Source organism: Lissotriton helveticus, chromosome 10 (genome assembly GCF_964261635.1).
Source record: "Lissotriton helveticus chromosome 10, aLisHel1.1, whole genome shotgun sequence".
In the NCBI taxonomy this organism is placed as follows: Eukaryota; Metazoa; Chordata; class Amphibia; order Caudata; family Salamandridae; genus Lissotriton; species Lissotriton helveticus.
Genome location: NC_136071.1, coordinates 518,534,410 through 518,557,566, shown reverse-complemented (window position 1 = coordinate 518,557,566; position 23,157 = coordinate 518,534,410). Strand labels below are relative to the sequence as shown.

At 44.2% G+C, this 23,157-nt stretch overlaps 1 protein-coding gene across 4 annotated transcripts in view; it reads right to left on the bottom strand.

Moving 5' to 3' along the window:
• Nucleotides 1–23,157, bottom strand: part of LOC144784321 (alpha-N-acetylgalactosaminidase-like) — a 143,590-nt gene that overhangs the window by 107,841 nt on the left and 12,592 nt on the right. For all 4 annotated transcript variants that reach the window (XM_078663030.1, XM_078663028.1, XM_078663027.1 and 1 more), the window contains one exon: nt 481–660. In XM_078663030.1, coding sequence (XP_078519156.1) covers nt 481–659 — 179 coding nt within the window. In that variant the 5' untranslated portion in view covers nt 660. The remainder of the gene's footprint in view (nt 1–480; nt 661–23,157) is intronic.

Below are 23,157 nucleotides of genomic sequence, written 5' to 3'. Positions count from 1 at the left end.
ATCAACTGAGCGCACACATACAACATACCTGTGCCAAAAAGCACAATGTGGGATGGCAACATACCTGTTATCATTCCAAACAAACAGGCATTACACACAAGCAGGAACGAAATTTCTATATGTCATTAAAAACGTAAAAAATAACCATAGGATTCATATATTATATTGTGATGCTGCAAGCAAACACAATCACAAAATAAAATCCACAGAGTTCTTTGAGTGAACAAAGAGGTAATTTGCAAGCCCAGTGTCTGAAACGTTGAGTGACTCACCATCACATGCATCAACCACAAAACCACCAGTTTCTGAACCGAAAAATAGGAGAGAAGATAATTCCATGTAGTTAAATATGACATTCTTGTTCGAGGGGTGTGCTGCTCAACTGAGAAAATGCAGAATTTCCAGTGCCACTCAGTACAAACCTAGTTTTCTGATAATTACATTTTGAATTATTATTTTGTGTTTCTAAAAAGACTATACCTGATGCAGTTTTCAGGGTCCCTCTTACAATCGGTGTTACACCTGTAACGCTCCCACGACATCCAGCCCATTGGTGGAGTTTGAACCAGTCCATTATCCAATGTAAAGCAAGGCACAGCCAGCAGCAGCAGGGCAGTCAGGGAAGGCAGGGAAGGCAGGAGCATTATTGACAGAATCATCCTACGATAAAAACATTGAGAAGTAAGCACTGTTTTTTCTGTTCATGATCAGAGGAGGTCAAATACTTATCTTGTAAGAAACTCGGACAACAAAAAATGAAATGCAAAACAATGAATAAGAGAATAAATGTATTTACTACAAGGGTAGGTATATCCTCTAAATTTCCAGGTGCTGAGGGTCAACATTTTAATAAAACAGTAAAACAGAATTTGTCACTTCAGGTTCACAAAAATAATGCCAATTAGGTTTCGTGATCTGCTCAGTCAGTGCTATGAAGTATGGATGACGTGCACTGCAGACAGAGTTCAAATTCAAAATAGAGTAATGCTCAATTTGTAACAGTGGTTGCAGGCAGTCAATAGTTACCATCAGTCTTTGACCCACTGACAGACCAACAAGAGAGGACAAGCATTGGAAATGCAATAGGTCTCGGATTTATTGGAGTTAGAGCTAATGGCATTGTAAATGGCAATGTCTTTTAGCCATGTGTTATGGAGTGTATGCATGTGGTGTGTAGTGGAATTATGTGAGTTGGATTGGAATTGTAGCAATGGTGGCATGCTGCGCTTTAGATGAATATGTTTGAAAGTAAAGTGCGACATACTGCGATTGCTACAATAGTTAATTCTGGATGTGTTAACAATTGATGTGTGCACTGATGGCTGGTGGTGTGTGTGCCTGGTGGAAGTGTGCACTGGCGGCCAGTGGTGTGTGTGCCTGGTGGAAGCGTGCACTGCCGGCAGGTGGTGTGTGCCTGGGGGAAGCCTGCACTGACGGCTGGTGGTGTATGTGCCCGGTGAAAGCGTGCACTGACGGCTGGTGGTGTTTGTGCCCGGTGAAAGCGTGCACCGACAGTGTGTGTGTGTGTGTGTGTGGTTGCGGGTGTGGTGGTGAGTGTGTGTGTGGTTGCGGGTGTGGTGGTGAGTGTGTGGTGGTGTGTGTGTGGTGGTGTGTGTGTGTGGTGGTGTGTGTGTGTGGTGTGTGTGTGTGGTGGTGTGTGTGTGTGGTGGTGTGTGTGTGTGGTGGTGTGTGTGTGTGTGTTGTGTGTTGTGTGTGTGTGGTGTTTGTGTGGTGTTTGTGTGGTGTTGTGTGTGGTGGACTTAGTTCGAGTTTTCGTACCCTACACTCACACACTGCCCCTACACACTCACACACTGCTCACCCTACACAATCACAGTGTTCGCCCTGCACACTCACACACTGCTCTCCCTGCACACTCACACACTGCTCACCCTACACACTTCACCCTGCACACTCACACAATGTTCACCCTACACTAAGTTGAAACGATTGCTGACATTCTACATATGGCTTTGCTAAATGGCTACCTCCTTAAGTTGAGAACAGACAGATCTGTTGCGGTTTTCCAGGACAGCCACATACTATTATTATATACAAATAATCTAAATCGGAGTCTTTCACAGAGTCGAAGTAGTAATTGTCTGGACATAGTTCCTGCTCTCCTGGAGCTATTTGGACACCCGGGCGGTTCTTAATTAAACCAAGATAATGTGCACTAAAGAAGAGGAAACTCACAGCAGTCTCGATGAGAAATGCGGCAATTCTTGAAACAAAGTGAGTGCCAATGATGATAATGACCTACTGGTCACAATATACTTCGGTTTATATTATTTTTTCATTTGCTCTGCTGACCCATTTTGCCAATGCTTAAGGTGCGCCAATAAATTTAAGAAAAATAGATGCAAATCGAAACTTTCAAATGAGCCTGAAAATAAAGCTAGGTTCTTAATCAAAGAGAATGTGGGTGTTAAATGCGATATTAAAAGGCAATATGAAATGAAACTATCAGTCTGTCGCCTCCCGGTCAATGTGCAATATCCAGAAGACTGAAGATGAACGAACTGAGAAATCATGATGCGAGATAAAGCCTTAACTGAACTCCAATCCAACGCCAACTGCATTAGAGCATAACATCGTGATCTCGGTTTGAAAAACAAATAACAAAGATAGGCAGGTGTGTTTAAATAACGTATTTACACCACACTAAAAAAAGCTAACAAATCACAGAAAATTAGCCATGTGTGTTACATTGACAGCCGTCCTTGGCCACTTAGCTGATATTAATGTCGTGTTGTACTTGTAAGTCAAATAAAAACAAAAGTTAAGAAGGAACAGCCGCGGGTAAACCATCACTCCAACATTTAACATCAGAACGAAAGTAACGGAGACAAATCATAGGAGTAAGGGGTTGGCCAAGTAAAACTATTTTGTTCAATTACACACTGAAAGAGACAAATTTAGCATTTTTTTTTAACGCGTGAAATTACAACAAACTAAACAAAAATAACAGTGAAATATGTACAACAAAGGGGAGAACTCGGTGGGACTTAAAGGAACATTGGGCAAAAAGTCAGAAAAGATAAGTTCGCAAGTGTTCCAAAACACTGTGACTCCTAGTTGTAAAAGCACGTCAATTATTAAACAGTTTATTTTGTTTTCCCTAAATAGTGGTGAACAGTGCCCAAGCATCAATCGGTAACGGCACTCGCCGCAAAGGAGGAGAGCCAAAGATCTGCTGTAAGTGAGTTGTGCAAACTAGTGGAGGCGTGTCTGAGTCGAAGCTGACAAGGTCTCGCTGTCAGCAACATAGAAAAGGGACCGACAGCCAACTCCGAGACACACATGAGAGTGAAAGCAGTCCTTATGTCTACCGAAAGTTTTGAAAGAGGAGCATCTTGTCTTGTGCTCAGCGGTTTAGTTCTGCGTGAAAACTGAAATGAAGCACTTATATACACCCAGGTATTATAAAATATATTAGTGTATATTTTGTAATTATTAATTCTGTTGTTCAATGTATATTTCAAGCAAGCTTACACAATGTAACAAAAGCAACATATTTCCCTTTTTTTGCTCACAAATTAACATTATTTGCATTCACCTGATATACGTTGCAACTTTTGCTTGCTTTCTTGTAGATCTGTATAGACTGGGCTTGGTATCTCTGTCTTCCAAGATGGTGGCTTCTGTAGCGTCCTTTCAGTTCCGATGTAAGCCAATCGGAAGGAACACAAACGAAAGGGGTGTGCGAAAGGGCGTAGACGAACGCTCCTATGAGTGTGCGCACGTTATTTGCATATAGCCAAGGAGCATTTTGGAAATGTAGGAATTCGCTTAAAAGGCGACATTTTAATACTTATTGTGTGTATATACTTTTTATAGAAGAGTGTCTGTGTCCATAATTTCAACTGCACAGTAATCATACATTTTTTCAGTTCTTTACTCATCCTAATATTACTAGTTCTCTAAACATGAATCATATATACAGAATTGGACTCCTCTATGTTCGGATGTGACAGCGATCTGGCTGCGACATCTTTCACCCCATTGATCGCTAGGCTCACATTGCAAACACAACGAGAAATGAAAGTGAGCGATCGCGAACTACAAAAACGAGCCTCTTCCACGCGCCTGAGCACACTGCAAAGAATGGTGCACGCGCGCCCGGCATCTGTCTTCAATTACCCCCCTGACAGCTGGTAATTGAAGAAATATGCCCTTCTGCTGCGCGTGTCCGAACGGAATATGCACTAGGCGGAGCAACTCTAACGCCTATGGCCTATTGCGTGCTGGCTTTTAAAAACACAGGCATGCGAGGCCCAATTGCCATGCAGCTGCCATAAATAAGTAGCAAAAATCACGAGCTTTTCTGGAATTTGTAGGTTATATTTTCGAACTGCTCAGAAAGGGACTCTTAAGCCACGCCCACTTCGTGGGACGTAGGCCGAGCCCTAAAAAGGAGAAAGGTCAAGATGGGGAAACAGACACACAAAAAAGAAAACCGAGATAAAGAAAACAAGCATTTGCAATGCAATAGGTCTCACATTATGAAAGTTTGAGCTATTGGTCTTGTAAATGACAATTTTTTTATTTATGTGTTGATTTTGAAAATAGCTAAATTAATAGCTTTGTCATTTTCAATGCCAATAGTTATAACTTTCGCACATGTGACGACTATAGCATTTGTAATGCAACATGTTTTGTATTTACGTGACTTAGATGTATTGATATTACAAATAGCAACGGCTTTTAATTTTTTTAAATAATTAATACTTAAATAAAAGTGATTGTAATTTATATTGGCAATAGCTTAAACTTTTGTAAATAACGTTTGTGAAGATTATGTTCAGTGTATTTTATTGTGATGAAAATATGAAATAACATCTTTTTGTGACATTTGTAATAAAGCTTGAAACATTGAGAGAACATAATTGAACCAGTTGTTGTTGAATGGTTGCACAGATTGATGTTGTGGTGGTGGTGCTGCTGAGTTTTCTCTGAATCTGCACTCTGAATCTGCACCCACAATCTGCACCCACAATCTGCACCCACAATCTGCACCCACAATCTGCACCCACAATCTGCACCCACAATCTGCACTCTACATATGGTATGTTATGCTTACATACGTTCCATATATTATCCATGTATATGCCACATTTAGTTAAGAATATATGTTCTGTTTAGTTACATTACTTTGTTTGTATACCCTTTTATGCTGCTCTAAAGTTATTTCAATGGGTGAAATGCGGAGCCTGGGTAGCAGGAAGGAGAAGAAAACAGTACAACTTAACAATACTAAATATATTGTAAAAAAACACAAAACGCTCGATTTCAGAGTGCTGTTGTTTCAGCTGCTGTATTGTAATTGTTGTTGATAGTTTAAGAATCTTCTAATAAACGACTAACGACCAAGTAAAACGGTTAAAAGGAAATGTAAAGAAAAATAAAAGAAAGGGAAAACAAGGCAGTGCTGGGAGGGGGGCTGCGCACCAACTGAAGTGCTCTGGTTGCACGGCCTGCGGCCGTGTGAAGTGATAAGCCTTTGAAGTATATCACGGCACCTGAGGGGAGAGCAGAGTTCTGACGGCAAAGTTAGGGGAGGAGAAGTAAAGGCTGGGTTTGCGAGGGGAGGTGCTGGTGTGGGAGGAGTGCTGCTACGGCCTGGGGGAAGCTGGCTATGCAAGTTTATGGCCCAAAAGCGCGTGCCTGTGGCCACGTGAACTTCATGAAAACGCCAGCAAAAAGCTGGTGGTTTCATGAGGATTTTGAGCACTTGAATTCTCGATCCCTCAATGCGCTTGCGCGCATTGTAGGTCACGAGACCTAAAAAACAGTGAAGGTAAAACAGATCAGAAGAGTTGGTTGGGCCACAAGAGGCAGGAGTAGGAATGTAATCTAAGTAGCCTTGGTATCCTGCAGCTCTGTCATTCAGCAGTATCAGCTTTGGACTCCTAAAAATAACTTTGGGCGATTTCACATAATTTGTATTAAAATTAAGTACTGTATTAGAGGGCGTAAAAGTAAAGTCAGTCCCAAAATCCCACACCCTTCCTGGGAAGATGTACAGCTTTTTGAGGTCCTGGAAGAAGATACTTGTGAGAAGTAGGAAAAGAGGTTGGGGACCAACCTCACTTCCGTTGCCATCAGCTCTCACTCTGGCATCCAACTGTATATCAAATCTTGCTGACAACTGCCGCCATTTTGGAGCCTTTTTTTGTGTGTTGTGCATCACCAACATTGAAACCTATGTCAATGGGTTGCCGAGGCCAGAATAAAATGGCTCTCTTAAATGCAGCTTGTCAAGGGATCTGAAAACGACAGGCCTTTTTAGTCCTTTATTGGCAAATTCCAAAGCATGCATGTCATGGTGGGTGAAACTGCTGAGGAGACCAAAATAGACTTTTTAAAGTCCATCACTCTCAGAAACTGAGGTGAACCATAGTGTTTCATAAAATCAGTTTCCCTCTTTGCCTCCAACTGTGATTTCTATGGAGGTTGTGATGCTGGGGGTTGAGGGAGGTAGACAGGTGGAGCCTGTGCAGACGTGCATGAAAATTCTGAAGTGATCGGCTAGTTGATAGCGATCAACGGTTTGCCTTTTTGGTTCAGCTAGGTCAACTCTAAGCTTTTCATAAACCAGATAAAAAATGCATCAGGACGTGTATAAACCAGATATAAAATTCACCAGAACGTGTATTCAAGTCTTTTAGGGTAAGTGACTGAAATCACTGTGTCCTAAGGGACATTAACTGTGTCTGGCTTAAACATTATGTGGCAAACGCTTGAATATCATTTTTTCAGAAAGGTCTTTAGCCTCGAAATTGCTATGATGACTTTCTAAAAGAGTAAAAGTAGAACGCTCTAAATTAGTGAAGAAGTTAGTCATAGGTACTGTGTTGCAGTTCTGGCATAAATCAGGAATGTAGGGAGGAAAGGTAGAGAGTGGTTGGCTAGGGCGATGATAAGGCCTTTTCAGAATCCTGTACAGAAAATCATGTGCTTCATACATAATATAGACAGATTGCAGACATATTAGCTACTCAAAAAGAGGATTTTTTTTATTTGAAGAAAAAAGTGAAAAGGTCTGGAGGGCGTTTCGTGGTGTAAATGAAAAACAATAATACATGCCAATGGTGCTGGAGCCAAACCAAAAAAAGAATTAAGAAGAGAACAAAATGGGATTGGTAGTAGTCCTCAGTGTTCTGGGGAAAATAAGTAACAGTACCTAGAGTCTGGTGAATAACAAACAGAGCAGAGTACAGGGGATGACCAGGACATGAACGGCCATGAAGAAGGACGTTAAAAGAGGCTCTAAGGCAACTTCCTTAAAAGTGCAGCAAGTCAGCTATAACAGTACTGAAATTTCAAGGGTACTGCCATGGTGGCCAAATGTGTACTGGGAAAATAGAAAAAGCATAGTTTCAAAAGCACACATTCCATGAATTTTTGCCCAAAAGAGGGTTTCTGTAGCAGTGGAGGAAGAGAACCTTCATGGTGCAGATCAGTGATTTTCCCGGTCTGATGTAAGTAGGACTGAGGTCCTTCTTACAGTAACTGTTTCCATCCAGGGAGGCTCTTGTGAACTTCCAACTTAACCCGTCTGAGTCACAGATTATTTCACTGGCGTCGTTCAGGGCCGCTGTCCATTCACCTATCCCTTGTCACGAATTGCAATTTTTAGAGTACTGTGCTCTTCCTAGGCCATAGATAGTATGTCAGAGTTATCACAGTACAGCGTTCATAACTCCTTTATTTGTTTTCTGTTTTTTCTAGGCTTGCTCCTGAGCGTCTCTTTTATCCTGTTCGTACCTGGTCTCCTTGTAAATGGGACAGATCTGTCCTCTTCTCACCTTTGTTCGCCAGTCCCTTGTCTTTCTATGCTTTATTTGGCATTTTTAACCCAGTGTTTCACTGTGCAAGTTTCTGTGGTGTCACATCCCTTCTCATGTTGTGTACTCGCCTTAGCTCGGCTAGCGTGTGTACTGTGCCTCTGAATGCCAAATAAGCAGCTCCCCCAGACTCTGGCAATAACAGATACACTTAGATACACTTACCGGCAAAGCTCACTCATCTGCATCGGAGTGGAGGCTTAGAGTAACAAGCATTTGCAATGCAATAGGTCTTGCATTTGCATTAAGCTATTGCCATTGTAAATGACAATGTCTTTTATTTATCCGTTTGATAATTAACACATAAATAAAAGGCATCGTCATTTACAATGCCAATACCGGACACTCCTGTAAAAGCTAGACCTATTTCATTTCAAAGAAGCGGCCGCCATTGCCCCGGGCTACTTCGAAAGTCAAAGCGCGCCAGGCACGATGAATGTTGCAGGAAAGCATGTCTGCCTGCAGTAGTAGAAACTCACTAAAGAAAAGAGTGCTTATAGACTAAATGAGACCTACAGTGAAATAACAGACGTAAGGGGGTCAGTCCTCATGGGAGGTTACAAATGAAGGCAAGGCAGTACTAAGGAGGTACTAGGAAGTCTATCAACAAATCCGAAGCCAGCATTTACAGAGGGCAATGACAAGCCAATTAAAAATATGGGCGGAGAATCAAATCCAGCATGCCTCGCAGAGCAGCGCATGCGCTGCCCAGGCTCGACCTAAAAAAGGTGCCCTGTGGTTTTGAGAAAAAGCACTCACCTTCTAGGACACGCCCTGGCACTTGATGTTTCTAGAGAAGGTTGGTCCACTCATGGTACGGTCCAGTATCTAGACTATCTGCTCTGGTAACACCATGGCAGTGCATGCCGGACCAGGACTTTGAATGCCTATTGGAGCAGACTGGGGAAAGAAAGGAGTTGTCCAATGTCGGGTCTCTTTCTGTCCAGTCTCCCTGTTTTAAGAATTTACTGCCTAGCCTTCCAAGAATGTATGTGCAGCGTACCATGTGAGCGAGTGTCCCCATAACCCAGTAGGAGGGCTGAGGTACCAAAGAAGTCCTCTACCTGTAATCCCTTAACAAACCTCTCTAGGACATGATGAAATCACACAAAATCGCTTAGATGTTGGTTTGTGCATAGTTACATGGAGGAGAGAAACCAGCCTTGAAATCAGGTGCAAACTTGGGTGTCACTTCTTGGGTGTTTTATTCGTCGCATTTACAGTGGGTAAAGAGCATAAATCGTAGGTCTTCACCCAACCCAAGGTGGCTATATCATTCCTAAATAGCATCAATTCTTGCCAGTCTTGAAAACAGGACATGAGGCACTTGATAAAGGTGGTGGTTGAAACCCCATGTAGGCCTTATCCCCCCCCCCCCCCCCCCCCCCCGGAGGAAATTGGGGGGATAGACAGACAGGTATAAAGTCCCGATTTTCAGTTCTGTATTAATTCGAAAAATAAAAACAGCACATTTAGCAGCAATCTCGCTCTTGTTGCTAACAACAGCAGAACTATTGGTTGATGAACTTAAGTTTGAACCCGTGTTTTCAGACTTCCAGAATAAGGAAGGGTCACCTGATTACCCACACAATGACTCTCTGGTGAGCACATATTTGTTGGCAGGATAACTGAACAATGAATGGCACAGGAGCGGTCAGAAAGGGCAAGAATCCCTGGTGCAGAACCACCTCAATAGCACGAGAGCTTGGTTCAATATCTGTTAAGCAAAATGACTCTCAGGGCTACAGAATCAATACAAATAATTTTGTATTCATATTTACTTTAATGAAAATACCTAGCGCCTTTTACAAAATGCTTAGGTCTTGCTAGAGACAGCTTTTGCTGTTTGTTATAGAATACGTGATGAAAGTAGAAGGGATTTTCATCGTTGATCACTATGAAACTTTTTGATATTATTTTGTGCATTCACTGCTGAAAACGCATGCAACATCACTATGTGAATAACATTTAAATGGAAAAAACACGAGAGTGGCTTACGACACCCTAACACCCTTTATCTCTTGCTGACTTTAGAGAGCAGCCCTCTTCCTCGGCAGACAAGATAAAACAAACTTTCCAAATGTTGTTCTTCCCAGGTTGTCAAAATAACAGGACATTCCAAAGAATCTCAACTTAGTCTCAGCGAAATAGTGTGAAGACATGGGATTTCTGTGTATGTGTTTACCCCTCCTTGCATCATCTGACACCTCTTTTTACTACATCGATCCCCTAAAACAAATCTTTCTAAACTCTCCCCTCCGACTCCTTCCCCCCCAAAACTCCTTTTTACTCATCCAAGCCTCTTCTTACTGCTAAGACCTTAAAGAAAATCCTTCACTCTTTTATACCTCCACTATCCTTTTCAATCAAAATTAACAGATTAACATGTTCACTTCTCAAATTCCATATTCCATAGGCAACTATACTAATATACTGCCCAAATAACGGAATAACATATCTACTACTCAATTTACTTCATATTTATACTATACTAATTTTCAAAACTAATCCTTTATGGGTTCCGGAGTGGCGTGCTACTCGCCAGAAAAGCGCTTCAACACCCATCAGGGGTAACAAGTGCTATATGAATGCAAATCTTTCTTCCCCTTTTATCCATCCGCTATCCTTCTCACTCCAAGTAACAGACTAATATCCACCACTGAAATTACGTCATATTTCACGGTATTTAGGTATAATTACAATTGGCAATAAGTACATAATAGGGCAAGGGGGATTCAAACTACCTAAAAGTCCCTAGTATATAATAGGGCAGGGGAGTTTAGATTTTCTGCACTGGAGTGTGCACTGCTGTGTGCCTGCAGTCCTTTTTAAAGGCAGCCTTGCTTTGCAGACTAGCTTTAAAATTACATTAATTGCAATCTTAAGGAAGTTGGCCTGGTATATGATGTCCACTAATTAAAGTGGGCACCTTGCACCAGTCCAAACAGCCCTTATGGTGATTTAAGAGGTCTAGGATAACCTTAGAAAGCTATTCAAGTGGTAGCTGTGGAGATAAACCTTCAATCTTAATCTTGAAGGAATTTTAAGCAGCGTGTTTTTACCAGAATACAACCCTATTGTATTGGTTAAATGAAAGGAGAACCACACAGTAGTTATAAAAATAGGTATTTATTATTATAACACACTCTAAATACGTCACAGTATCTGCTACATGCAGATAAACACAAAGCACACAATACTGCTGCACAGAAACAATTGTAAGTAACACTAATACACAGTCGGCTCCAGAGGGAGACCAAACCAAATTCTAAAATAGTAGTATAAGAACCACGACTAGAGTCAACACATTGTCTAGAGGAAGTAGAAACGCTGGTACCCCAAGGAACCACCCAAGGTGAGTAAGTAGGGACCCCACGGAGGATGGGTGCAGTGTGGGAACACGACCGCGTGCACGTACATTCTATGGGAGAGTCGCGGTTGCAGTTTTAAAGTTTAAGGACCCTTCTAAGTGGGCTTCAAAGAACTCCTGTGGAAGTTAGAAGGTTGGAGAACCACCTTACCCGTGGATAGCACAGTACCAGAGTTACTTATCCCAGGGAAGTCGGGTGCATAGGGTTGAAGTGGCGTCGGAAACTGCCGTTAATCTCTATCGAGGACTTCAAAGAGAAGCCACTGCTGGAAAGAAGAAAAGTGTCAGATGGAATCCAAAGGTGGATTCTTGATGAAGAGTAACTGAAAGCAGAGGGGACACTCAGGAGTGACCAGGGCCTCGGTAGAAGAATGCCCACCGATGTCGGGTGCTTCAGGTGCGTTGAGTGGGTCTCGACTCTGCAGCCATAGGGACCAGGAGATGTCGAGGATGACCAGGAGCTGGATATGAGCTGTCCCACGAAGGATGTCGAGAGCACCAACAAACCTTGGCAGCAGCAACCCAAGAGGAAGGTCAAGAAGGGTTACGGTTCGGACCAGCAAGGTCCACGAGACTCAAAAAACACAGGGGAGTCAGGGCAAGCCTGGAGCAACCAGGGAAGCCCAAGAAAATCAGTGTAGACCAGCAAGAGAACCCACAGGGTGGAGGCACAGAAGTAGCGAGGGGACCTTGACCAGTTTCCCAAAGCAGCAGCCCATGGAGCACTCGGTGCGAGGAGGCCTGAGTTCTTTGTAGGAAATGGTGCCAGAGGTTGGGGCCCAGTACTCTTGTTTTGGAAACGCCAACAAGCATATGCACTTGCAAAAGTACGCAGTGCACAGGGGTACGGGTATTGCAGCCCCCATGATGGATTCTGACCTCAAACTGGGGGGGAGGGCAGCTTGGACCTCGAGGAACTTGGTAACCCACCGCCTGTGTTGCTGGAGTCTTTGGAGTCCGTAGGTGCTTAAGAGCTGCAGACCGGTCAATTGGGATGTGGTGCCTGCGGTTGCAGGGAAGTGACTCCTTCAATACAAGGTAGATACCTTCCGTTGTACTTGATGCTCCACAGGTCCTGCACGGAGCCTGTATGGTGCACGGGTCGAGACAATGCTTTGGACGGAGTGGGAGACGGAGTCGGGCCCAAACGAAGTCCAGCAAAGTCCAGAGTGTCCAGAAGGTCGAAGTTTAGTGGTTTCTGGTTCAGAATCTTGTCCACATCGAATCTAGGGTCCTGCAGCCGGGTAAGCCCTTTTGTACCCACCGGAGAGGGTTGAACAGATTCAGGGGACCCTCCCAAGAGAGGGTCTGGACAGAGGGGCGGGAACTCCCATGTCCTTCATCCACTTTCATACCAGAGCAGGAGCCAATGGCTCCCAGGACTGGTTTGAACTGAACTATGCACAGGAACACCAAATGTGCCCCTCATGCAGAGTTACGGTTGCTGGCAAGCGCACCCACCCTGGCCTAATACACTAAATCCTGTCTGGGAGGTGGTAACACCTCTCTGTGACAGGAAGCTTATTGTTCTGCCTTCCCCTGCTCTAGCTTGACTCAGCAGCAGGAGGGCAGAAATGTGTCTCTGGTCTGCAGCAACCCTTTTGGGCTGCCCGGGACCAGAAGGCTGGTACTGGGATCACCAAGGACCTCACAAAACTAATTTCTGAGGGGTGAAATCATACCTCCCACTCCGGTTACCGGTGTGTGGGGGTATGATTCCACAATGTTTGATACCAAACACGATAGGGTTATGTTCAGCCATTTTAGAGTTGGTCATTACGCGGTCGCATAATGCCACTCTATATGTGGTAAATGACTGACAACCCAGGAGAATGGAGTCCATAGGCTGCAGGGGTGTCCTGCTCATGCAGGGGCACCCTCTCACTTAGAACCAAGCACCCTGCCTTCAGGATTAATAAGGCCTGCTATAGGGGTGACTTATAGGTTTTAAGTGCAGTGACCCTTAGATATAGGAAACCTATATCTAAAGTAAGGGGTACATGCACCATCTTACACAGGCTGCAATGGAAAACCTGTAGTTCCATTTTGCATTGCCTCTCATGGGTGGCATAATACATGCTTCAACCCATGGGAGGCCTCTGGGGTACCTATGCCCTGCGTACATAGGTACCATATACTAGGGACTGACAAGGGTACCCCAGTATCCAATCTGGGGTGTACCGAAGTACATGGCTTAACAGTTTAGGGAGAAAGCAGATAGACTGGGGTCCTGATTAGCAGGATTCCAATCAGACTAGTCAAAAACAGTATCACATGAAGCAAATCGTTGGGGTAACCATAAGAAGCAGATCCTACTTTCCTACAGGGAATATTAATGGAAATGGGCCACATCAGTAGGTTGGTTTAGCTACGGCTGACGCTGCTGGAGAGGAATCCTCAATGTTGTGCAGTATTTTGTGGGACAAGAAGACGCCACAGTCTGGAGGAAGTGGTCATGCTTTTGGGTGGCATCCTGCACCTCATTGGACAGGGCTGTCCCCCTGCTTGTCACACCACATCATTGAATACATATGTGAGAGCAGGACAGCAACTCAGATTTGCTGCCTGAAACTACAAGAACAAGGATTGCCCCACTGGAACCCTTGTTTGCACCACACAGGATTGCTCCCTGAAGGACTGTTCCGGTTACATACTTCGAACTACAGCCCTGAGGACTTTGCCTTGCTTCAAAAAGGATTAAGGAGTCGACTCCATGAAGGCAACAGGTTAACAGAGCTTTCCTGCACCATCCCCCTTAAGAAGTCCCCAGCCTGGAGTGCATTGTGTGGACATTTAAGGAGTTGGCTAAGTGCACTGTGGGAATTGTAGTACCAAACTTCCAAGGACCATCTCAGAGCGTCAAGGCCCTTGGATTTGTGTAATGGACACTTTAGACCCTCAAGAGGAACTTCAGGAAGAAGTTCCAGAAGTTTGTAGGAACTTTTAGAAAAAGCCCCATAAGTGGAGTGGCATAACGTCGAGAGTCAAGCCAGCTACCTTCAACCACGACCCGGCCTGTATTTCAGGTTTGTCCTGCTGAAAGCTGCTCAGCTCCAGATTTCTGGGATTTGACCAGGGCCTCGATGAAAATCTATCTGATGATGTTGCATCAGTCTGTCTGTTGGAGGGGACCACATGAGAGAAAAAATCCTCAAGATTCTACGCATGAAGTTTATTTATTTTTTGTGCAGGCCTCCCACTTAGTGCATCCGACCAGGGATCCATTGTGGTCGGCTCAAACTTTGACTTTGTCCCGGTCAAGCGCGACCAGATGCCCCAGGTTGGCGCTATATGTTTTTAAGCACTAGTAAGTGGTTAAACTTTAGAAATTCACATCTCCCGTTCCTTTTACTGGATGTTTGTAGTTATGGTGTCATTTTAAAGATAACAATATTTCCTATTTTGATAAATTGGTGAGAGATTTTCATTGTGTGTTGTGCCTTAGTCATGTAACATAATATTGTTTTTAAATGCTTTAGATACCTGTGTTCTAAGTTAAGCCTGCCTGTTCGCAGCCAGCTACCAAGGATGGAGTCAAGGCCTTATTTTTTTAAACCTTGACCGAACCCAATATTGAGTTGGTGGCCTTATTGCTTGTGCATACTTACCCCTACTAATAATCCACAATTGAATAATGAGGGTTTATGAATGTGAGCGATTGTGAATGTGTGTGCCAAGGAGTGGGAACAGATGAGCATGTGAATGAGTCAGAGTATGTCAATGTGTGTGTGAATTAGTTAATACATATGTATGGATGCACCAGTTGAGTATGTGTGCATTGCTGAGAATGGGAATATGTCAATGATTGTGAAGGTGTGAATGTGTGTACAGTTGAGTGAGAGAGTGTAAATGAACATGTTTGTGAACAGTTTCAAGCAGGAGAATACAAAAATGACAAGGCATTAATACATTGTGCAACTATGTCAGGTGTGAGCAAGAATTTGGATTGTGAATGTAAATGAACGCGGATCAAAGAGTGGAAGTTTGAATGTGTAGGTGAAAAGTAAGTATGCAAAATTATATCACACCCTTTTTGAACGGGTGTGCACAAGAGTGTGTGTAAATGAGTGTGTGATTGAGTATGAGGATCAATGAATGACCTAAGAATGAAAGGGTGCAGGTCTGAATGGGTCTATAAGAGAGTGTAAATGAAAATATGAATGTGTGCCAGTGTGCGAGTGGGTAAACTGTTGAGAGTAAGTGAGAACAAAATTTAAATATGTGTGAATGGACCAACAAGAGTGCATGTGTGTTGGAGAAAGATGGTGGAAGGTTTTTGGATCTAGCAGTTAGTTTGTTTAGCGGTCTCACCAGTGTAGTTTAAAAATTCTAATTATATATTGTTACACTATATGTTATATAAATACTCATATTTCACAGGCAATAGCGAAATATGAAGGAAATAGTACAGTTTCCTGTGTAATATGGGTTTTATAATCGCACTAACAGTCCACAAAACACTTGCATATTGTCTGCTTTGTCAGGGCTACCAGGATTATATGAAAAGGTTACCTAAAGGTAATCTAAATTATGCCGCAAGAAAAGGAAAATTATGCAGCACATTCTCTGGCAGTATTATTTTGATCCATTTGCACTAGAAACAATTTTTTTTGCATAATTATGCAGTAAGTACAACAGTCACATAGATCTACTTGCCCTCTCGATTTTTCATTTGTTTTAGCAACAATTTATTAATGAAATGTAAATAAAACCTAAACTTTTTAATTTTTATATGTGCCCTTAGTTAGCTGCACTCTAAAGAGAAATTCTTTTTCAAGACAACTACCCCACAATAACAATGTAATAAATAACAAGTAATGTGTAATATGAGCAAATATTGCCATCTTGGGTTTTGGTGATGGCTACTAATCACCAAGCCATGTTATGATGTCACCAGAGGAAGGATAGATAGAGCGTTAGAGGGGGAGAGCGAGAGTGAAACAGATATACAATAAAGAAATTGCACTCCCTAAAGGACAACAATAGATTTTCACAACAGTGTTTGAGCTTCCACCTTCCTCAGGTAGTACACACTAGTTTTCTTAGTGACTGCACTGCTTGCACAGCTGGATTTTCCAAAAGCATCATGAATGCAGATTCTATTAGGAATGTTGAATCAATGCAGTCCTGAGATCTTTTAAACTACGCAGTAATTGGCTGGTATGGTCAGTGATGTACAGTCCATCTAGATGCAATGATTTTAAACGGTGCACTCAGAAGTTTTTCATTGTTCCTTTAAGACACGTTCCACCGGGAAAATCAGACAGAAATTGGCTCACAAAGCTAAAATGTTGGTCTACAGATTGGTCTAGTTTCGTATTAATTATTGCCGATTTGTGATTCCTGAGTCGTGCACAGAGGTCATTCACTGTTTGGCCTACAAACTGTAACTTCATCTTTAAACAAACCCTATTAATAAAGAGGTCTGTAAACGTTTTTACAGGTGATGCGCCTTTTAGAATCACAGCAGTGAATGGCTACATTTGTAACAGCTTGTTTGAGATAAGCTCCCACAAGAAGAGCTCGTAGATTGGTCGCTAAGGGAAAATCAATTACTGGTAGTTTTGTAACAAAAGCCTATTGCATAGGTTTGCAGGTAAAATAAAATAGCAAGATGCCAAGACCAGACCTCCTGCCTTGATTGAAGCTCATTTAAGTAGTTCACACAATTGTGTACACACGACCCTCTTCGAGTCGATCCCCCTCCAGTGTGGAGTCCCGCAGGGCTCTTCGTTGAGCCCGACGCTTTTTAATATCTACATGGCCCCACTGGAGGATGTGGTTTCACCCTTCGGGGTGAAAATAGTGACCTATGCGGACGACACCCAGCTTGTAGTCTCGCTATCCCACCAGGAAAATGCGGCAGAAAGATTCCGGTGCTGTCTGACAGGTATTATGGCCTGGATGACAGAATCACGGCTGAAACTCAACGGGTCCAAAATGGAACTTATGCTGTTGGGGAACCTTTCCACCTCCCTTCTCAAAGCCATGTGGCCCCCCTGTCTGGGCGAGGCGCCCCAACCCAAGAATGAGATTAAGAGCTTGGGGGTATGGCTGACGTTCAGAGTACAAACTAAGAAAGTGGCAGGTATCTGCTATGGTTTGTTACGCTCTGTCCGGAAGGTGTTGCCTCTTCTTCCCTTCAGCTCCAGGAAACTTCTGATCCAGGGGCTAATACTGTCAAGGTTGGACTACAGCAACGCCTTGCTGCTCGGTGCCCCTGAATCAGCCATTAACACCCTTCAGCGAGCACAAAATGCGGCAGCCAGAGTACTGACAGGCACGGCGAAAATAACTTCGGCCAAACCTGCTCTCAGATCACTCCATTGGCTCCCCATCCGGGAGAGAATTAGATTTAAGGCCATTTCCATCGCCTTTAAGTCTCTCCAGGGAATGGTCCCCCCTATTCTCAGGGACCTTATATGCCCCTACAAGTCCTCGCGTTCCCTCCGCTCTGACGCGAGCAACTTGCGGACCATCCCCAGAGTGAGGAGAGCACGTTCCGGAGGCTCTCTGTGAATGTTGCCAAGATCTGGAACGATCTTCCTGTCGCTCTTCGCCTGGAACCCTGTCTCCAGAAGTTTCGGAAATCCTTAAAGACCTTCCTTTTCCCGCAGGGAGTCTGAGTCCGTTGTCTGAGGATCATGGAAGCTTGCGGTGTGTACCAGCGCTGGGACGCTCTTGGGCAGCCATGCGCTTAAGAAATCAATTTTCATTTCATTTCATTTCATTACATGATAAAGCCTATGAACAGGAGATAAAAGAGGAAGAAAAAAAAAGTTGATGTTCGTAATGATGGTGGCGGTCGTAGCTGCATCTTGATGTGGAATGTATCCTACTCAAGCAAAAATTAAGAAACAATGATATCCTTGCGTGCACTTTCTTATGAGTGTCTCTGAACTGTCCAAGAGGATTTCTGTAATAAAGTATGAATGCCCCCGGTGCGTTTAACATCAAGATGCATGACTCTACCTATGCTTCCGCACAAGTATGAGAAAGTGCCCCATTGTACTGAACTATTGAAACCGGCTAGTATATAGCATGCTAAGCGTCAGCATTTCGGCATGTTTAGACGGCTGATTCATTCCAGGATCTCCGTTTTCTGCATTTAAGGTGCACCATTTGTTTCTAATAATTGAGAATGTGAATTATCTATCTCTCTTGGAGAGAAGCCATTATGGTATCAGTGCTGAAGAGTATAATAACTTGGTTGAATTTCTCACACCATTGGTTGCCCATTAAAATACATGGCATTAGCTTATCATGCAGATCACATTGTGAAGGCATTTTTTTGGTGCTAGCACCAAGGCATTTTTGATAATGCTCAGCCACCTAAGAGTAGGAGAAATAAGCCAACGGATGAACATCAGTGCGTCTTAAAGGAGAGACCAATAAAGGGTTCCAGTGGTGACAGAACTATAATTAGGATCACTCCAAAATGTCCCTTAAAAAACTTTGCATGGAGAGAGCTTGAATTCTAAAATATAATCAGTATTAAAAACCCATTTCAATGGGTATTAAACTTCCCTTAGGATGAGGGTGGGAGCACACTGCCTCACATCCCAGCACTCAATTTGCTACAACAAATTGTTTTAGGGAGTACTGGAAATGCTGCCCAAAGTCTTCTCAGGTCTCTGTAACACTCGCTGGATGCAGGAGCATCCACCAGAGCTCGTCAGCTCATTAGCTCAAGGGAGCCTTTTCAAACAGAAGGAGGGTGGGTGCACACTGCCTCACATTCCACCCTTCTCCTATTAAACTTCCCTTAGTAAAGTATGAAAAAAACGCAAAAAAATAAGCAAATGCTTATGGAGGCCAACAGACAGCCCGTTGATGTTTGAATCTCAAAGGTGCCATCAGAAATGGCCACATCATTTGACAACAAACTCTCTCCAAAGTGACTTTAACTATAGACATTGTGTAGGATGAAGGCACAAGTAAATTGAAAAACCATTACTGGTTATTGTACAAATGCATGCATACAAAAGGGGTACCGAAATGTACACCGAACCCAGACCTATAACATTTTTTCCACTGCCCGTTTTAAAAGTTGAAACATAATTGCAAAATAATAGTAGATGTGATATCAACAATAAAAAAGCAAATCACAAAATGACTAAAGAAAATATAAACTGTGAGCAAAAACATTTATGGAAAAAATACAATAAAGCTGGCCATTGCATTACTGGGTGTGCCAATGGAGTTAAGCTGTAGTTGAAACTTCTTAACCACATACCAACTTTTGAAGTTTGTGAAACTGGTGTTTCAGCGTTTCTAGCAACAAGTGGGAATGACAACAGGCAGTAATAGTATAATTCTCAGTCAAAGACAGTTTGAGGAAGCTGCTCTGGTAGTAGGGAACAATCTGGGAAACAGTCTTGAGAAGTGAATTTATGTGCTGCATTAGCATTTGGAAGTCACCTTGTTTCGGAAGTCAATTTGTGGGGGAGAAATCTATGACTTGGTGATCTTGCTATGAGGCTTTCGTCAGACATCATAGACGAGTTAATAATCCAGCAGGGCTTTCCCGAAGCATCATTGCCTGGCATAGTAGGGACAAAAATACTTGAACTACGTACAGCAGGACATCACCATCAGCGAATGCATAGGGATTCTCGCGGACGCAGAACAGTTTCTTGGATTCGAAGCCCAATAAGCATGACAAGTGAAAGACAGCAATTTCACGAATGTATTGGAAAGGAATCACTCAAAGCAGAGTCTATGCAGGTGGTGCATGGTGGAAGAAAATAGCAATCCACTAGGTATATTATTACTAAAAAAATAATGTGTATTGAAACAGATTATTTGGATATAATGTGGCCTTCAATAGCTTCGCTTCAAGCAGCATCCTCTTAATGGGTCCCAAGCTGAATGGAAGAGGATCATAGAAAATGCATTTCCAAGGAAAGATTAATGGTCGTCTCTACTTTTACATCCCCCAAGTGACTAGACTATTGCAATGTGTAGAATTGACTCAGGAGTTTCGAAACCCATTTTTCTTCAGACACTGGTGAAGCATCAATGTGTTGGGAGGACAGGAGGGGCGCTTTGGAAAATTAACTCAAGGAAACAGGAGGGGGGAGGAGGGTTTGGTCCCAAATGTAAATAGTCATTTTTAAAACAGTCTAGGAGCAGAGGGAATACAATGTTTTGAGCAAAGGCCAATACCAAAGAAGGATATGGTAAGTGAAGCTGATCCAGACCTTGAGAATCGAGGAGACGACGAATACATATAGGCCATGAGGGCCTTAGTGTATCATAACACCAAAAGAAGTTTTCAGGCGGAGAGACCTTTTTTCCAGCAAATAGTTAACTGGGTGAATCTGTTAACCGCATGCGTGCGGCCACGATTTTTGCGCTGTGCGGCTATTTACGAAAAGCCGCGTTACATGACGAGCTGAACTCGTCATGAGCATGCGAGCGGCGCAACTCATGACGAGCTCAGCTCGTCATGCGCATGGAAGGGGTTAAACAATAGGTTTCTGTCCTGTGTACCTTAGCATTAATGTTAGAAATGGGATTTCTGGTTGGCTAGGGCAAGCGCCTAAGCCAGGCAGAAACCACCACTCTAGTCAGGGCAAGGGAGTTACACACCGAAGATGACCCCTGCTCACCCCTTGGTAGCTTGGCAGAGCAGTCAGGCTCATCCCAGAGGCAATGTATAAAGCGTGTGCACAACACACACACACACACACACACACACACACTAGGCACACCACCAAAGAAACTCCACACAAGGTTATATAAAAAATAGCCTTCGTATTATCCAAAACACATTAGAATCATAATCCCACATATACACTGTGCCAACTGGCACCAGGTCATAATTTATAGGAGATTATATACAGGACAGGGCCAATCGGGCCACTATCAGAACCTTTAGAAAGCACTAGTGACTACTGGTAAAATACTGTACTTCGCATTATCACCTGCAACATAAATGCATTATGTCTGCATCACATTAGGCATAAAACACATTATGCATCAATCACAATGAGGATGGCACCTTAGTGACACTCCCTAGGTGCATACATCACCTTCCTTTAGGGCCTTGCGCCCTCCTTGTACACACAGGTACCAAACCTGACCCCAGGCCAACTGGCCTTCCACTGGGGATCAAATGCCCTCGGTCCTAATTGTCAGGGTGTAAATGTAGGGTCTCTCAAGTAGCCCTCTGGATGCCAAAGCTGCAAAAATACAGCATGCAATGCGCTGGGGGCAGGGGGTGCGTCTCACCCCTTCCTCATCAAGAAGTCAGAGGAAATGCCCCTGTTGCAGCTGCCCGCCCTCTCGCAGTGCAGCGGAGTAATCACCTTGGCACTGCCGTGCCTCCTGAGCCCCCACTGGGACTCCCAAAACAATTTGCCCCATGTTGCAGCTGCCCGCGCCTCTGCGGTGCAGCTGGGGAAAAATGGACAGCACTGACAGGAACTGTACCCGGGGAGCCCCCTTTACTGGGACATGTCAGGCGCCACAATGCGGCAAAAAGATGATAACAGGGGCACCCACTGTGCCTTGGAGGGCACCAACGATGCTCTTCATTCAGCCTCACTCACCAGGGCTCCTGGTCGCTGCTCTCTCACTGCGGGGCAGGCACCGGCAATGTGCCTTAACGGGCGCCGCCTCCATTCTCCGCCGAGGGACCCTTCCAACGCGGCCGTCTCTCCGGGCAGGACAAGACTTGTGGGTCTCTCCCTACGGCCATGCTGCAATTGGCAGCCTCACCCCCCTCCTCCTGTTGGCCCCGCCCAGAGTCAGGCAGCAGGCACCTAGCTTCTGGGTCGCTGCTAGTCTCGGCGGCGGCTGACTTCGCGGGGGACACCACAATGCGGGGTAGCCTCCCGCTAGAAAGGCATTCATGTGGGTGGGCTCATGCAAATTGGCATAAAAACCACAGGGTAGGCTCCAGCCCAATCGAGCACACAAAATTGGAGGGTGGGCTCCCACTCCTCCTATAAGCTCGGGGGAGATCCCCACGTCTGGATCTCCTCTGTGGCGCTATGAACAGTGTTCACCATGAAACGAGCCCAAGCCATGGACTCCAGCATACAGGGGATCTGCAGTGCTTCCTCAGCCCAGGTCCAGGGCTAAGTGCTCTCCAGGACACGTAGTCCACAGCTTATCAGGGGCAGAGCTGAGCACAGTCAGGCCAGCATGTAGGGACCCCCAGGAAGCAGCAGCTGGGTCCCACATCGGTTCCTCCGGTCACCCAGCAGTCCTTCGCCCCGAACATGTACCAGCAAGCACCCTCAACACGGGGTCACAGCACCAGTACTTATACCCTATTTTCCTTTGTCTGCACTGGCAAAGGGCTTGGGGAACCAGCCTCAACTTGTTCTGGGGGTTGTTGAAGCACTTTGTGTACAGTGTTCACACCCTCCTTTGTCAGATGGGGGCTCGGTCCTCAGACACACCACAGGGGGTGGATCCAGAATTCACTTAGGCAGGCACAGACACAGACCTATTCAGGGTCAGGGGTCTACTTCTCCCACTACTCCAAATGCACATCTCCTATTCAGCCTAGTGCGGACTCACCCTGCCCTCCTTGGAGCCACACACACCTCCCCAGCCCCTGTCACTCCAGAGCCAGACATGCAGTACACATCAGGCAGGCAGACACATAGCACACAGAAATACCAACTTCTAAAAGTGGCATTTTTAAAATAGTGATAATAAATCTGCACACACCATTGCGCAGCATTTATTTTTACTATTCTAAACATACCAAACTTTACCATGCTGCTCCTCTCATATCAGGAATTACGACTGAAACACTTATCAGGGAATCTCCAATGCATTCCTATGAGAGGGAAGCCTCACAGCAGTGAGAAACCAAAATGGCTGTTTGTCACTACCAGGACATGCCACACACATTAAGGTACATGTCCTACCTTTTACCTACAATGCACCCTGCCCACAGGGCTAGATAGGCCCTAC